Source organism: Strigops habroptila, chromosome 3 (genome assembly GCF_004027225.2).
Source record: "Strigops habroptila isolate Jane chromosome 3, bStrHab1.2.pri, whole genome shotgun sequence".
NCBI classification, from domain to species: Eukaryota; Metazoa; Chordata; class Aves; order Psittaciformes; family Psittacidae; genus Strigops; species Strigops habroptila.
The window spans coordinates 73,460,979-73,477,739 of NC_044279.2; the positions used below are offsets into that span (position 1 = coordinate 73,460,979).

The 16,761-nt window shown below is 42.6% G+C and overlaps 1 protein-coding gene across 2 annotated transcripts in view; it reads left to right on the forward strand.

The window, feature by feature from the left end:
* Positions 1–16,761, forward strand: part of BTBD11 (BTB domain containing 11) — a 173,727-nt gene that overhangs the window by 123,225 nt on the left and 33,741 nt on the right. For both annotated transcript variants that reach the window (XM_030479855.1, XM_030479857.1), the window contains exons 4-5: positions 1,757–1,909; positions 15,908–16,073. In XM_030479855.1, coding sequence (XP_030335715.1) covers positions 1,757–1,909; positions 15,908–16,073 — 319 coding nt within the window. The remainder of the gene's footprint in view (positions 1–1,756; positions 1,910–15,907; positions 16,074–16,761) is intronic.

A 16,761-nucleotide genomic window follows, 5' to 3' on the forward strand; every position in this document is an offset into this window, starting at 1 on the left:
AAATGTAAAGTATTTGCCTGCTGGGCACCTAATCCAGACTTCCCCCCCATGAAAAAGGACTGCAGAAGGAAAGGCAACTAAGGGAAAGCAATATTGAACAAAAAGAAGCAGGAAAAGGGAAGGGAGCAAAAGTAGGGAATGGTGCTGCACTGATAAGAACATTTCCAGTATTAGAATGATATACTGAGCTAATAAACAGAAGGAATATGCAGTTAAAGAGGAGGGGAAAGGAAGCCACGTTGGAAATGAGGCAAAAAAAGATTCAGAAGAAGGTAAGAGCAGCTTAATTGCAAACATTCCTTGAGGACAGTAGTCATTTACAAGTTTCATTGTTTTTCTTGTTGTTAATATTATAGCAATCTCTGTTAAAATACCAATGTAGCCATGGTATTTACTTTACAGTGTGTATGAAACAGTCTTATCGTGTCTACATGGTTTTCAGCAGTCCTCTCTAATCACAGGATTTTCAGCACACTTTTTGAGTAGCTCTTGGGCAGATATACTGATTTTTAATGATTTTACAATTTTTAGACTTTTATAGTATATTGTTATAAAGAGGGGTTTCTTCTTTAAACCTTTTCTCATCCCTTCCCCACAGACTTTGTCTCCTGTGTACAGCTGTGGAGGAGACACCCATTTTGGACACCCCAGCTAGGTGGTGAAGCAGGCAATAAAAAACCTGTTGAGGGCAGAAGGGCAGTTGCTGCAGCTTTCATTGCTCTCGGGATTTTGTCCACCTTGATCTAACGGGCAATGACCTTCCAAGGTGTTCAGCTGCAGATATTTTACTGGTTTTATCTCCAAGCTAGAGCTTGAAGCTACAGCTCTCATTTAAGGTTTGGCTTTTTGCTCATGGTCTCCAAATAATTTTTAGCATAGATGAAGCAAACTGTATGCTGTGTGCTTTATCTAAGGCTTGAGCAGCTCTTGCTAGGACGTGTGGGCTGTCTAGGTCTTGTGAAGGACCATGTCTCTGATAGTGTCCACACTTTACTCAAGTGGAGGCTGTGGCCCAAAGTCCCACCATCCACTCTGGGGGGCAGTTTTGTGTATTTTTGCTCAAGTGGCAGAACAGCTGGTACCCAAAGGTGTAGTGGTTTGATGCCACTAAAAGTGAAACAAAACAGTCTGATTTCTGATGCTGCTCATGGATAACTTCCACAGTACAGCGGGATCAGCTGCAAAGGTCCCCACTTTCAGTGCTGAGCATGAGGTGCACATTGCATTGGTAGTTGATGCTGGAGACTTCCTTGAGCATCACCTCTCCATCCCTGGCATCTCAGGGTGGGAACATCCCCTCTCTCTATGCAGGTCCCTTCTCCTGTTCCTACTGCAAAGTGGCAGGGGAGCGTACCCAGGCAGGCCCATCAGCTAGAGCAGGACATGGTCCTGTGCCAGACTCCTGCCCTCTTTTTGGGATACACTGTGTGAAGGATGGGGGAAGGGAGTGCTTGCGAAGCGGGTGCATTGGCCTCGTAGGAGCCCCATAAATGAGCGTGGGTCATAAATTTCCCTTTTCAAATAATCCAGCCCCTGAGACAGGGTGAGACATCTTGATTTAGACCTGCTTGAAATTTGCTGAGCTGGTTTGCTCTCCCATGCTTTCAGTTTGCTTGTTTTCTTCTCTCTTCTCTGTATATATATATTCTCACACGCATATACACGTGCACACACACGCACCCCCCTGCTCTCTTTATATGTACCTGTTATTTTAATGCTAGTGTACTGTAGCACTTATGTCTCTGTGCTTTCCCAGGCCGTTCATTGTGCTGCCTCCCCTGATGGAATGGATACGGGTTGCCGTGGCTCACGCAGGGCACCGTCGCAGTTTCTCGGTGGACAGCGATGACGTACGGCAGGCAGCGAGGCTCTTACTGCCGGGAGTTGACTGCGAACCTCGACAGTTAAAGTAAGTCCACACAAAAAATCGGCTGCTTTGTGCAAAACGTGTCTCTAGTCACAGCGAGCAGGCAGGCAGAGGGCTCTGTTCCTGCCTTGAGAGGTGCATGGATGCTCAGGCTCGTCGCTGTGTGCGTTGCAAAAATCGGCTCCTGGTATTTATTTGCTCACATCCGTGGATAAGCTGTTTGCATGGTAATGGGTGTCTGAGTATCTCACAGCTGGATCGAGCCTGTAATCTGCTCCTCAGAGCTCATATGGGGTTTGGTTGGGTTTTTTTTTTTCCTCTTACTATTAGGTTCTGCTTGCTAATGAGGGGCTGAAATCTTCTGCTAATTGTCTGCTTCATGTTGCTTTGCTATAAAATACCGAACTGTAATTGGCAGGGCTGCAGATATTTTTCAGGGCTTTGTTTTCAGCATTAATGCTTAAAGGGCACATTTAAACTTATAGGTAAGACTACCTCTTGCATTAAAATCGTATTTTTCATGCGAATGTCAGTTCAAATTAGTTGTAAATGTCAGCTTAGATAATTTGACTTTTTCGTGTATCAGTTGTGACCTTTTGGTTTTCTAATGAAGTCTTAAAGCATTTATTGCCAGGGTATGCTTTTAGTGTCTGTTTTGCCTTATTATTATGTACATGTATAAAAGCGTGATCTAGGGCTGTTCTGGAGTCAAGAATGTATTTGTGTTTGATTTTCGTATGGAAAGGAATTCTGAATCTGCCAAAGTAGAAATTGCTCACTGCTATTGCTTCACAAATTTGTACATAAACCCTAGTTTTCAGCAGTCTTGCCTCTTCATACAGCACTACGTGCATTCTTTCCTGCAACACAGAAAGCAGAGGGATGATCTACATGATTAGCTGTGACAACCTGCATCAGAGCAGCTGCTTCTGTTGACTCTGGCCTTAACATGCTCTTTCACCAGAGAGTATAATACTTTACTTAGAGATTTGCATAGGCTTTTTATACTCATAGGCTTTTTATACTCACAGCTATTCAATATTTAATTGAAGAAATATATTGAATTTCAAAAGGGAAATCTTGAGCATTTCACATTTCAAATCTTTGCTGTAATTGCTTCCCTTTGGTATGACCATCTTGTCCCCCATTTCCAGAAGTGCAGCGGTCTGTGTCCCTACTGAAATGTCAGGACTTTAGAGATACTTACTTTCTGAAGACCTAGCACTTGGTTTTGAAAGGGCACAATTAATTTAATAGCTCTTCCAGTACTTAGGTAGGATTGCAAATAAGGCAATCATGTTTCTACTCTACATCCTATATCTTAAAAATTAAGGTGGTTACAGTGAAATATCTGTGGGTTAAAAAAGCATAGAATGTTATTCTTGAAGTTGTATTTTGTCGGTGTGTATATAAATACATATATAAAATGCCATATATATATACATATACGTATTTTATATATATATAAAATGCCATCAACTGTTAGACAATTTTCCAGGAGTTTCGAAGTAAGTTGAAGTTGGGGAGAGTTGTATTATGCTGCAGAAGAATTTATTAATTATGAGGAACTAATCAGCACTTAATTTAAAATTTTCCATCAAGAATTCATTTCATAAAGAACAGAAGTGTTGTCCTGCTTGTCTTGCAAGTGGGAATGAAACTGAAGAGCACAGACTGGGATTAATCAGATGAGAATGAAAAGAGAAATTGTTGCAGAGGCAAACTCTGGATTTTAGAGAGACCAGACTTTGCAGTGAGCCCTTATTTAGTTGCAGGGTCCTGATTCATCCACTGATGTCCCAAAATGACAGTCTCACTCTACTGTGCTGGCAGAGGTCTGCAAATGAGTGTCCGCATACTTTGGGTTTTACTTTAAGGTCTGTGCCTACTGCCACTGTAGGGCAGCAGATTCTTTGGATAGCTGCACGTAAGACCCCTGTCTGCCTGTAATCCTGAGATCAAACGAAGGGCCAAGCTTTTCTGAACAATAATGTGAGGCATCAGGATGTCAATTTGAAACACTGCAGCTTGTAATTTTTTATTTGTATTCGGTGCAGACCCTCAGCACTTCTCATTTCCACTAAGCCAAGCGCCAACTTTTAATGCCTCCCCATTATGGAGGGAGTGTTTCCAACTATCAACTCCTCAACGAGCATTAATTCTGTAAATGCAAACACTGGGATGGGGAGAAAAATACCACAACTTTGGAGGGAATGGCTTTTCAAATAAGCTGTGTGATGGATGACAGCTGGAGGATTTTAAATGCAGTTAGCTTGATATATTTTGTGACTTTTCTAGAAATGGCTTAGTAAGTAGAACCTTGAAACTGGTTCAATTTATAGGCTTTTCTTAGCAGTCGTCTTCAGTCCCTAAAATATAAGAGACCAGAATCCAAAAGTTCCCGTGGTCCCCTGTGACACTGCATCGTTCCGTGGTGTTGATTCACAACCTGTCATTGCAAACGCATAAAGCAAGATCAGCTTCTACGCTGGAAAAACACGCATACGGGGGGAGGGAGAGATTGGCAGGATCTCAAAGGCTATGAAGTTGAGGATCAGTTCGGATAAAAGCCAAATGTTCAGTTTCTTATCTGAACTACATCATGGAGGTCTCCCAGCAGATTCATGTGACACTTCCCAGCACAATCACATACTCCAGCAGGGAGGTTGTAATATGTGGCTTTGTAAATTACCTCTGCTTTCTTCCTGCCTTTCATTCCAACACTTCCTTTTTTTCTCCCCTCTTCTGATCCTTTTTAAAAACCCCATTGCCTTAATTTCTTGCAATGTTTTCATCTCCTGAAAGAGGAGCTGCTCTTGCTCTGAGTAGAGGAGTGAGGGAAGCCGTGATCAGTCGAGAACTGCCTGTCTCCTTCCTGGTCTGTTTTCATTTTACAACAGCAGACATGCCAGAAAGTTTCTTCCCTTTCCTCAGCCTTGGGACTTGAGTAGGGATATAAATGTTCATTTTCCCCCAGGAGTGGAAGCTTTAGATACACCAGTTGTCTCCACCTTTTGCAAGGAGGTAGGTTTCACAGATGGATTGACTGCTGGATGCACAACAGCTAGCTGAGATGGAAACCCAAGCTGTGTCCAAAATATTCTTTGTCACAATGAGAGGCCAGACTTAAATAAAGCCTCACCTGTACCTAGGCCGTGTTGGGCCACCTGAGGCAGATCAGTGAAATCAGTAGAGAACAGTGTGCAAGGTAACTTTCTGTGGGCATAAATCTGTTGAAGGCGGGTGCTCTGCTCCCTGTTCTAGATCTTTTATTAATGAAGGCATCAGGGACGAAGGTAGTTTGTTGCCAGAAAAGAGCATGGTGGTAAACACTGTGTTGACCTGCCCTTCTGCTGCAATAAGATAGTGTCACTTCTCAGTTTGCACTGGGTCTGATTGGCTGCAAACAGATACCTGGTTTTGGCTGCTCCTCATCATCACATCTGCAAGGGGTACTTTCCCTCTTGCGCCACCTAAATACAAGAAGCTCTTTGCATGTTTTTCCTTCCTTCATTCTGTGGGACATTTGCTTAAAACAAAACCAATCCCTAGTATGTTAGACATGTGGTGGGGAAGATTGCTGATAGATGACTACATCTGGGAACTGGAGGCTCATGGCAGAGAAGCAGAGCAAAGGAGGAGCATCCTGTATTGTTGAGCACAAAACCGTGTTGCCGTGCTTTTAGTCAGGGTCAGTGGCTGTATTTCTGGTTGCAATGTATCATGGCAATCCTGGAGGATGTAAGGGTGCTGGAACAAACTCACCCGAGAGAGGTGGTAATGTCGTTCAGGGAACTGTTACTTGGTCACTTCTGCACCTGGCTGGATAAAGGGCTATTTTCTGGCCAGTTGGAGGACAAAAGAATGATATAGTCTAGCATGTGAGCATTTGTGTGTATGTATATATTCATTCTGATGTCCAGAAGCAGCAAAAGTTGAGGAAAAGTCTTGGAGATGTGAGCACAATTCCCCCCTACAAAGGGCAATTCCCATGTGTTATTTGAAGTACTTCTACTCTCTTCATTGCCTCAGACCTCTTTGATTCCAAGTCATCCCTTGTCTGGTTTCTCTGGAAATCTGCTTTTTCTGAATATTTCTGGGTCTGGCAAGGAGCCCCCTTGCCACTGAGAAGGGCTCTGCGCTCTGCTGAAGGGAATCAGGTAGGCAGCATTTTCACTCCTGGTACTTACAGTGACGCAGGAGGAGGCACTTCAGGAGATCCCAGCTTGCACTGTCCAAGGGTGGGGTTCTGGCTCCTGAACCCTGAACATCCCAGCTGGACGTTTGATCCCCAGCTTGGCTGGGGAAGGAATGACCTGCAGGGTTGCTGACCTAGCCCACATCAAGGGGCCTTCCTGTCATCTGGATGAAGAGGAACATCAAATGTGTCTCCATGGCACCAAGATCCTCCATAAGTATTGCCCATGAGGCTGGGCATTTCTCTGCAGCCATGGGGGTATCTGGAAGCTCTCTTATGCTCGTTAGTCCTCTGTCCCCTTGCCCAGCAGGCTGCAAAGCTCCTGGCTGAAATTTGCAAGAGAAACAGTTTAGTCATCTTGAGGACTGGTTTCTTCTTATCATAGAGTCAGCCAGGTTGGGAAAGACCTTCAAGATGATCAACCTTTATCAACCGTCATCAAGTCCAACCTTTACCGCAGGACTGCCCAGTCCACCACTAAACCATGTCACTAAGGTCCTCGTCTGCTCAGTGTTTGAACACATCCAGGAATGGTGATTCCACCACTTCCTGGGAAGCGTGTTCCAGTGCCTGACTGCCCTTTTGGTGAAGAAATTTTTCTTGCCCCTTCCCATATTGGCATAACCCGCAGAGACCCCCCAGGCTCTGGTACCACCAGGGTGCCCATGAGGAGCATTGCAGTCACTTGGTTGCAGTCTGTGGTGGTTGGGAGGACACTGGAGGACAATGCTGGGCAGCAGGGTTTGCATGCCAAGCCTGCTGGTGCAGAGACCCTCCCTTACGTTCCACTCCAGTTTAGTTGGAGATGGTGGCATTGCTGCTGGTCAAGGCAAAGCTGGTGAGACCCAGAGCTTGTGCCTGTGCACAGATCCCCTTTAATCACTTGCTCATACCTTGGCAGTATTTCGGAGTTATGGCTGGAATGCAAAGGCGAATTGGTATTAATAAGTGCTGGCCTTGAGGCACATGTGAGAGGTATGCATCAGTGCCAGCAGAGGTCATCACCGAAGAACTTAGAGTTAATACTTTGCCTCTGGTTTGGGGGAGGAAAATCCTGTGAGGAAAGGCGAAATAAATACTAGCAATAAGGTTATGAAAATGGAAAAACAGTAATCAAAAGGAGAGCAAATTATGCAGCTTAATGCACTCAAATTAGGGTGACCAGATAACCTCTATCCCAGCAATGAGAAAGCTGCCTCACAAAATGAGAAGGTCAGAGGGAAATATTTTTAACAAAGCCCGGAGTGGTGCTATAACTCTAAGGATTAATAATAGTAATGCTCAACATTTGAAAAGGATAAAAAAATGATGGGAGGAAAATTCCAGGCTGTTAGTGCAAGGCTTTTGAATGTTTTTTCAGGTAAAGACTGATTAAAGGCATGTTGTTGAGGGAAAAATGGGGTAAAATGTGACACGGATTTTCTAAAGATAGCTCTTGCCACACTAATCTAATAACTTTTTGATAAAATGAACGAAATGAAATTCAGTAGATATCGTCTGTTTGGACTTGAGTGAACAATTTGATGGATTCCATGCAGGGAGTTGGCTGGAACAGGTTGCCCAGGGAGGTGGTAGATGCATCATCCCTGGAGACATTCAAGGCCAGGCTGGATGTGGTTCTGAGCAACCTGATCTAGTTGAAGATGTCCCTGCTCATTGCAGGGAGGGTTGGACCAGATGACCTTTGAAGGTGCCTTCCAACCCAAACCATTCTATGATTCTAAAACAGAGAACATGGGGCTTAGTAAAGGAATTGGGAAGTGAGCAGGGGCTGAATTCGAGAGATGTGGCAAGGGCTGAGTTGGCTGTGATAGGGATACAAAGAGAGATCTTTAGCTTTCACTCACTTTTAAGAATTGGTCTGTTTTAATTTTCAGAAAGGGTTTTGGCACAAATCTTAGCAGTGTGCTCATGAAGTTAAAATTTGCTGATGCCACAATGCTGAGAGGCATTGTCCTGACAGAGGAAGTTTGGGAAATCATCCAGGAAAAAGAGGATGACCTTGAGGACTGGGACAAAGGAAATGGGATGAAATGCAGTTTTCCACAAATGGAAGACAAACGTGGAGATTAATTAGAATAATACACACTGAAGTGTATATACAACATATACGCTATATATGCAGTATAATATATACTATATTGAGAGCTGAGTATTGGGAAGGTGGTGGTCAAGACTGTAAAGCATATTTCATCTCAGAATGATCGTAAACCACAAAAGTGGATTTTTCCTCAGCCTTGAAAAAAGCAAATGCATTTTAAAGGTGTATGGGGAGAGGTATTTCTAGTAGAAGCAGGAAAATATTGGTGCCTCTGTACGTAAAAGTGGTAGGAAGTGATATGGAATTGCAAATCCTGTGCCCGGGTCAAGAAAATAGTTCACATTGGAGCAGGTAAAAAGAAATGAGCTGGGGTGGTTGAGTTTTGACAAAATGGTCTTATGGAGGAAGACTGGAAGAAGAGAGCTTATTCAGCAGGGCTAAGTGAGGGTGCTGAGGACACGTGACTCCTCTAGAAATACATCAGAAGTAAACACCACAGAAGGAAAAATACACTATTTAAAGGGCAGCTTGGACACAGGAATACGTGAATGTTAAGAGGTCATGAGTAAGATAGAACTGAAATTGTAGAGGGATCCAAGCCTTGTTGCAGCATAAGACTAGATTTATTAACCCTCCAGTCTCATATGCTCCCACAGCCGCTGCCTTGTCACAGCCTCACCCGGGGCTCCAAGTTACATTTACAGCTCTGATCCAGAAAAATCTCTGGGCAAAGGCAGGATCTGAATGCCTTTGAAAATCTGTCTTTAATTGAAAATCAGTTCTCATTTCCAATTAGCCTTGGCCTGAGAATACGTAAGTCTGCTTTTCTGTCTGGGACCATCTCTCTTAATGAAGGCTCTCTAGGAAAATAAGATTATCAGCCTCAAGAGTGAAGCTTATTTAACATGAGAGCATCCTTGGCTCGTTTTAGAGTGTTTTCTTAAGACTGTGGAAAAGGAAAAATACAGCAATGTAAAGGGAAGATCTGTTATTTTGTTCTTTCAGAACAGTCTATACCATTTGCCATGTCATCTTAATACTGTACCACACATATGCAATTCTAAGTTGAAAGAGGAAGAGTTGCATTTAATGTTTTATTTATGGAAATCCTGTGCTTGTACTAGAGCATGAAAATGTAAATAGAGATTTGAAGGCAGAAAAATATTCTACTGCTCTTTGCTCTCTCTTAAAATGCATGTGGGTAAGGGGCTGAATTTCTGGACAGGGAGAGTGAGTAGAAAATTGCTAAGAAATTCTGGTATTTCATTAGATGCAGCCACTTTTACGTAGGGACAGTTGGTGCTTGCCTGGCTCCTTGAATGTCCTTCCACAAATTTTCACTAATCCTTTAACATCAGCCATGGAGTTACAGCCATTGCTGTAATTAGACACAAAAATGCCAAGCCAGTGAGTGGTAGCAAACAAGCTACTTGACAAAATCCAGCAGTCCCTTAAGGCAGATGGTGCCAGTGGATGAAGGAGATTTTATTACTTAAAAGGTAGAGCACGGGTTTCCTGAGGTGAATCTCATCCTCTCCTGCCAACTGCCTGCTTGAAGACAACAGTAATAAAAAGAAATTATTGAAAGGGAGGACCTTGTCCTCATGTTCTCCTTCACTTTCAGGGCAGAACACACTTGCATTTTTACAGGCTTTAGGACCCAGCTTTCTTGGGCTTTTCTCATTGTGAGCAAGTTCATTAGTGTTTCATATGTTCTGTCTCTATACACATTCCTGAATATAATAATCAGGATACAGATAACATCTCCTCTTCCACTCAGTAGTGAGGACTTGTGCTATTTATTTATATGAAAGACAAATCTGTACCCAAATTTTCCTATGACTTATTGGCCGTGTTCAAAATCTGAAATCAGATTCAATTTTGAACATGGTTTCTGGCCTGTATACATGGGATTAAGAGCTCTGAAATATATATTTAGGTCTTGATTTGATAGTCACATCACTTTTTAAATGTATTTTCCAGTATCAATAGCCAATTTATTCTCAGGAGTTTGACAAGAATAAGAGGTTGGCTAATAAATAGCCAGAGTACTTTTATTTTCTTGTCTTAATTTGGCACCTGATTAAAGTAAATGGAAATACTTTATGTCTGCATTAGAAGGCAGTGCTCTTCATCACTTTCATCAACATGTTTGTACTTAATTGGTTTCCTCTCTCCAGAACTGAAAATGCAAATAATTGTCTCAGTATAGTATTTACATTGCAGTGCTATTAATACCAGTATTATAGTCCCTTTTAAAGCACCATATTGGAAAAAAAGAGTGCTCACAAATTTAAATCTGATCATCTGCTGCTCCTGCTATTGCCTTTTGTGCCTGTAGTCTCACTGAAGAGCCGCAGGCAAGGAACAGGACCCTTTTGTGCTACAGGCTGTGCATACCCAGATCAAAACTGTGATCTTTGACCCCAAGAAGTTCAGCATTGCAAATGCATGTATATTGCTGGCTAAAATATGACTCCTTCCAGACTTCAAACCAGCTGAACTATAATTTCTGACTTAAGCTCTCATTCAGATTTAGGACAGACACAGCCTGAATAAACTCTATAGAACTAAAAAGATGGACTTCATTAATAGATTATCATTCTCTTAATTGAAAGGGCTGGCGATTGAGTCCCAGGTGGACAAACAAGACTTTGGTGCTTGGCTACCAGGATGATGATCTGTTCATTTCATTGGAGGGGAACGTTTATCCTGCTGCTCATCACAGTCTGCGCTCCATTTCTTTTAAATCAACTATTAGCATGCTCTAGCTTAGAACATGATTAAGATGTTCCTGTGTCTTTCTTCGTAACATTTACAGAGCATTGGCTTTTCTTTCTTTTTTTAATTGTCCACTACTGATTATAGCAATAATTCCCCCCAAAGAACAAATAATTAAAAAGCTATGCAATAAGAGAGCTGCTGTGTCTACCAGTTACAATAGAAACACTTTGCCTTTGAATCATCCATTTTCCCAAATGTATTCAATCCACGAGTAACTTATTAAAGATCTGCACAGACTCTGTCTTAGCCAGTCTAAATGAAAATGAAAAAAGCCCCTAAAACTAAAACCAAAAAGCCAAAACCAAACCAACAAAATCAAACTCTTGCACTTAAGCTGTTGCTATAGAAGTGCTGCATTATGTTTTTGCAATGTGAGTTCAGGAAAAGATAAAAATAATTTGCTGTACTGCTAGGATCCATTATAAAGGAAGATTATCTTTGACTCCTTTCAGAGGTTTGAGTATTTCAGACTATGACAGAGTGTCATCATGGTCACCATGCAGCATTTGACAGTGACCATTTGCAAATAATTAATGTTACCATGGCATTCCCCATATAAAGCCATAGTAAAGTTAATTATGTGCAGTGGCAACACTGTAATGATCTTGAAGATGACTGCTGTAGAAGCAATATCTGTGAGGAATTGAAAGTGGACTCGGAGAAAATTGTTTTGCATTGTAAGTTGAAAAATACAGCCACAGCTTTGCTACAAATGTAAAATCAGGAACAATTTTGCCTGTTTCTAATTTTCCTTTTACTTATAAAGGCAATTGTTTGCTTGATTCAAGTTAGGGAGGGACCAGTTAGGGACTTTACCGGCTGTGTGATTGAACCCCTGAATTAGAGGGGTGGATTTGCTGTTGAGCGTGAGGACTATGATCGGTGTATATTATTAATTCAGGTATATTACTTCTCAATTCTGGGAGTGGGAGCATGTATACAGCGGTGGTGGTGCCAAGAAGCCTGCCAAGCCCCACAGGTTGGTAAATAGGGAAATCCAGAGTGAACTCAGTCTTTTGAGATATCACTCTCAAAGGATGCCCATCAGTCCTGCATCTTTGTCACTGTATCACCTCTGGGAACCTCAAAGTTCACCTGACCCAGCCAGCATCTGGGATGGTGATGTCCTGCCATCCTGAGACTCTCTCGAGGGAGAAGAGGGGGAGAAGAGCATTGGCGCCTCATCGTCTTCTATTCCTTCTTCCTGTCAGCTTTCCCTGCCCCTTTGATGAAAAACACCTTTTCTGCAGCATGAGGTCTTGGGGAAAGGACGACTTATGTTAATGCTGGCAGCCAGCAGAATTTGGCAACAAACCAAGGTGGCCTGGGAGGGCATACTGCACTGTCGGGCTGGTGTCAGCCTCCTGTGTGCTTGGAAAGATCACAAAGGCTTTTTGGCAAAAGGGCCGTGAACTGACTGTGCAGCTGGGGAGGTTTCCAGCTCTGTTTGCTCTTACACTGGCTTCCCTTGCTTTGCAGGCACAGTTTCATAACTCTAAAAAGCGACCCTACATATTTAGCTGATTTAACTGTTCCTCATCAACCTTATTTTTCAAGCTTCTTCCCATCCCTTTCCCACCTCTTCATAGCTAGTCAGTGTATTTGTTGCAGTCTAAAGATAAGAAGTCTTGAGTGAATCAAGCCTGGGTGCCTATTCCTTTGCTTCTTTTTTATCTTGCATCCTTTAATGTTTGTGATTCTGGATGGTGTCTTTGATGGAGCAGCATCCCCTTATACAGTGTAATACAGAGCAGAGGCCCTCTATTCCTTTTGGAATCAACATTATGCAGTTAATGGTATGAAAGAGAACTTTAAAACAAATGCAGTGCTGTGGTGGCTTAGGGTTGATTTTTTGATGGATTGGGGGGGCTGGGTTTTTTGATTTTTCAGTTTTCATTTTGAAATGCCACCGCTCAGTCTGTCTGCTGTACTGTCTTCCCAGTTGGCTTTTTCCAGTGTTAAAAGTGATGCTGTGTTCTCCTATTCTGTACTTGTAGTTCCTGATCATTTTTGATCTGTCTCTACACTGCTTTTTATCTGCACATGTTAAATCTCTTTTTCCTTAACTCATTCATCTCTCTGGCTTTTCGAGACGTTGCTATGCTTTCTCTTCTGTTCCTTTCCCTTGCATCGTCCTCTTGTTTTATTAAACTCCTCAGTTTGATCACTATCCATTTTATTAGTCAACATATGACAGTGGTGGCACTGGCAATGATCTATGTCAAATTTTGCCATACAGTTTCCTTTTCTTTGTCCCATAAATCAGGGCTGTAACTCACTCATGATGGTTCCTTTGTGGGGTATAAAAAGGCAGTGGGACACTGGTAGCGGTACTCAGTGGTGCTTTGTGGTACTTGGTCTAGGTGACATTTCATTAGTGCTGGTATCCTAGCAGCTGTGCAGCCCAGGCACTCTTCTGCATCCATGTTACTGTTACAGAGTTTGTACATCTGTAGCATCCTGGAGCCCTTGGACCAAAATGTTTTTTCGCCCCACTGATTGAGGAGTACTGATTTGCTGATACCCAATATCAGCAGTAATTAATGATTACTATAGCCCCTTCCTTGGCTATAGTAAGCAGGTGGACTGATGTGCTTTTATGGGACCAGAGACAACTCATGGCTGAGTTACTTATGGAGAAGTAAGTGATTTCTGAACTTGTGCCAGAGTAGTGAACTGGGCAGCCCATACAGGATAAGTGAGATCAATCCTTGTTCCTCCTTCCTCCCCTGTGTGGGTGTGCAACCCAGGTCAAAATCTGGCACTTTTTAAAGAGATCATCAACTACCATTTTGCATGTACCGAGCTGGGCTTGACGTCAGTGAAAGCTCTGTCTCTTTCTGCCAGCACTGAGTTTGACCCATTTTACTCAGAGCGTATGTTATATACCTTGGTACAAATGATGAAGCAATGACTTCACACAGGCAGTGATTCATAGTAGCAGACACTTCTGCAGTCCTCAGAGGATGTCTAGATCTTTCCATAGCTGCATTTTGCTGAGAATCCACCTTGTTTTCAGCCTAGTCATCTGGAAATGGCCAGCTACAGCTGAGAGGGCCAGACTCTCTCTCTCTCTCTTTGCACTCAAAATCTCCACCACCTAACTTCTGAGCGTGCTTTGTCTTTGCCTTACGTGTAAGGAGGGCACAGATGATCTCTGGCATCACATGCTATGGGGGTAACAAGTACCAAATGTTGCTGTAGCTCCTGTGTCAGAAATGTGCCATACGGTGTGAATGTGTTAAGCTGCAATTGTTCCTGTGGATCTCGATGTCGTTGAGCTCAGCCCTGCATGTCTGTGCTGGTTTTGCTTTATCCTTAAACTCGCTCAGAAACTACTCCAGGAAACTCAGCCTTGCTGTGCACTGCTTTCTTCATCTCTGTTGTAGGCATATTACTGGTGCAAAATTTGTTACTGCCGTTACGGTCTTTTTATTGTGACCGAGTGCTGTGCATTAATCTTGCAGCATACTGTTGTGATGAAGCATCATCCTTGTTCCCCTGCGTAATGATACTCCAAGCATACTTGTTTGCATTCTTAGGACAACAACTTTTTAGCAGTCAAGATCCAAACTGAGCACATAGAATGAACATCAACATATATCTGTTGTCTTCCAGACTTGCCGTGGCACAGCACAGCAGAGAGCAAGCTTAGGCTCAGATGCCAGTTTCAGTACTAAGTCCTGCAGAAGCTTTGATCAAAATACTTTGTGTTTTCCATCTCACTTTCCTTCCTCTGTTGAAAGAGGAAGAGCGGTAGCTATTACTACATACCACTGCTTCTATATAAACAGCATATGTGTTCCATACTGCTGTTAAATATTAAGCAGTGTTAGATATTTTATAAAGCTCTGATAAAGCACTTTGAAGAAAAAATTTGAATTATAATGATGTGCTGTTTATATTTTTCTTTTCGCTTGCTGCATTTTTTTACATATGAAACAGAAAGCAAATACTTGATGTATGTTTGTTTCTCTCACTTTTGATCTTTATTTTGTTTTCCATTTGTAAGTAGCCCCCCATTTTCTGACCTAGCATTTTTGGAGAGTGAAAGTGATGTTTAGAAAAACAGTCCTTTGTCTAAGTTCACACCAAAACCACTGGATTTGGACTCCACCCTCTGCCCCAGACACTCCTCAGCATGAAAGAAAAGCAAATCTGTCATTTAATAAGATGAAACCAAGTTGGATAAACATCAGATTTGAATTGCTGAGATTCACATCTTGGCTAAATAACTCTAAGCCCTCTTTCCATTTGAAATTGTTATTTTGAGCAGTTTACAGTTTGGAAATCTTTTGCATAAGACCTTAATAAAATGACATCTCATCTGTTAGACACAGACACAAATCCTTATTTGTGGTGGTTTGCCACCATTACCTGGCAAGATTGCCTTCTCCTTGATCACATAGTACCCTGATCTACAGGTGGCCCTGTTTGGGCAGGAGGATTTGGCCAGATGACCTACATAGGTCCCTTCCAACCTCAGCCAATCTGGGATTCTGCACATTGCACTTTCCGCTCCAAAAAGGCTTCCCTGTTACTGGGGCTGTGCTGGAAAAATCCTTGAAACCGTTTGAAGTGACATTATTTTCTCTTTGTTGTATTGTCAATGATTGTACACCCATTTGATGTAAGTTCAAAGCTTACTGAAGTCACTGAAACTTTTCAGGGATCAGGGAGGCTGGATAACCTTGCCATGCAGGAAGAAAACTTGCGGTGAGAATTGGTTGTGCATTGCTTAAACAGAGAAACAGAATCAAGTGAAAGCTGTGACTTTTTTTCCCTTTTTTTTAATAAAATGTGTAACTTGTCCCATGAAAGATAGACCAAGGGCAATCTCCATTAGCTTGCATTAGCATTTCCCATTCATCACTTCTCTGGAACATACAGGTCAAAGGAAAATGAATGTGTGCATGACCTATATCCTTCATACATAGGGCAAAGTATTATTTTCCTAGGGACAGCGAGGTCTGTCCTTTGACTGTCCTCTGAGGGAGTTTATTTCTCACATCCACAGAATCGACGACTGTTTTTGTGCATCTCGGAAACTGGATGCAGTTGCCACTGAAGCGAAGTTCAAGCAGGACCTGGGTTTCCGGATGCTCAACTGTGGCCGAACGGATCTGGTTAAACAAGCCATATCCTTGCTGGGGCCAGATGGGATTAACAGCATGAGTGAACAGGTAACGAGATAGAAATGTAAAGAAGCAACTTTGAAATGTGAGAGTTTTGTCTGCTTATCACAGAAAATGAGCCCCAGCTTTCAGCTAAACATAGACAGGACCTTAGTGCTTTCCTTGCATTACTTTGCATTGAGTTAAAGCACTGCCAGGTGAACATCTACGTTAAGTTTAGTAGTTTTGAATTGTATTGATGTTTTGATGGTACTGAGGTAACTCAGCATGAGGGCAGATGCGTCCCCTGAAATCTTAACAGTGAACTGAGTCGAGTGAAGCCAGAAGATCCCAAGAGAGCTTAGTGTTGATCTGAGTACTTAAACTGCTTCAGGGCCATGAACAGTGGTGTAGGGCAGAGCTTTGTGAGGTGAACATCCTTCTACGGAACACTGCCCTGGGATCTGCAATGCATTTCATTTGCACCACGAAACCCCCAGCAGAAAACGATTAATTGCTGGCAGTCTTTAATTGAATTCAGCCCAGTGTGAACTGACCTTCCGGATATGAAAGTGTCTCTATTGCTCATTGTGGCCAATATCCACCAGTTGAGGAGCCCAGATTTGTCTGGAGTTACACCATCATGAGCCTGGTGGTTGTGTCCAGGGATAAACTGCCTCTGCAGCTACCTACCAGCAGCAATCTGTTGGACTGTGATACTCACTGAGGTGGTTCCTCCTTCCCAGAGGGAAGCGAT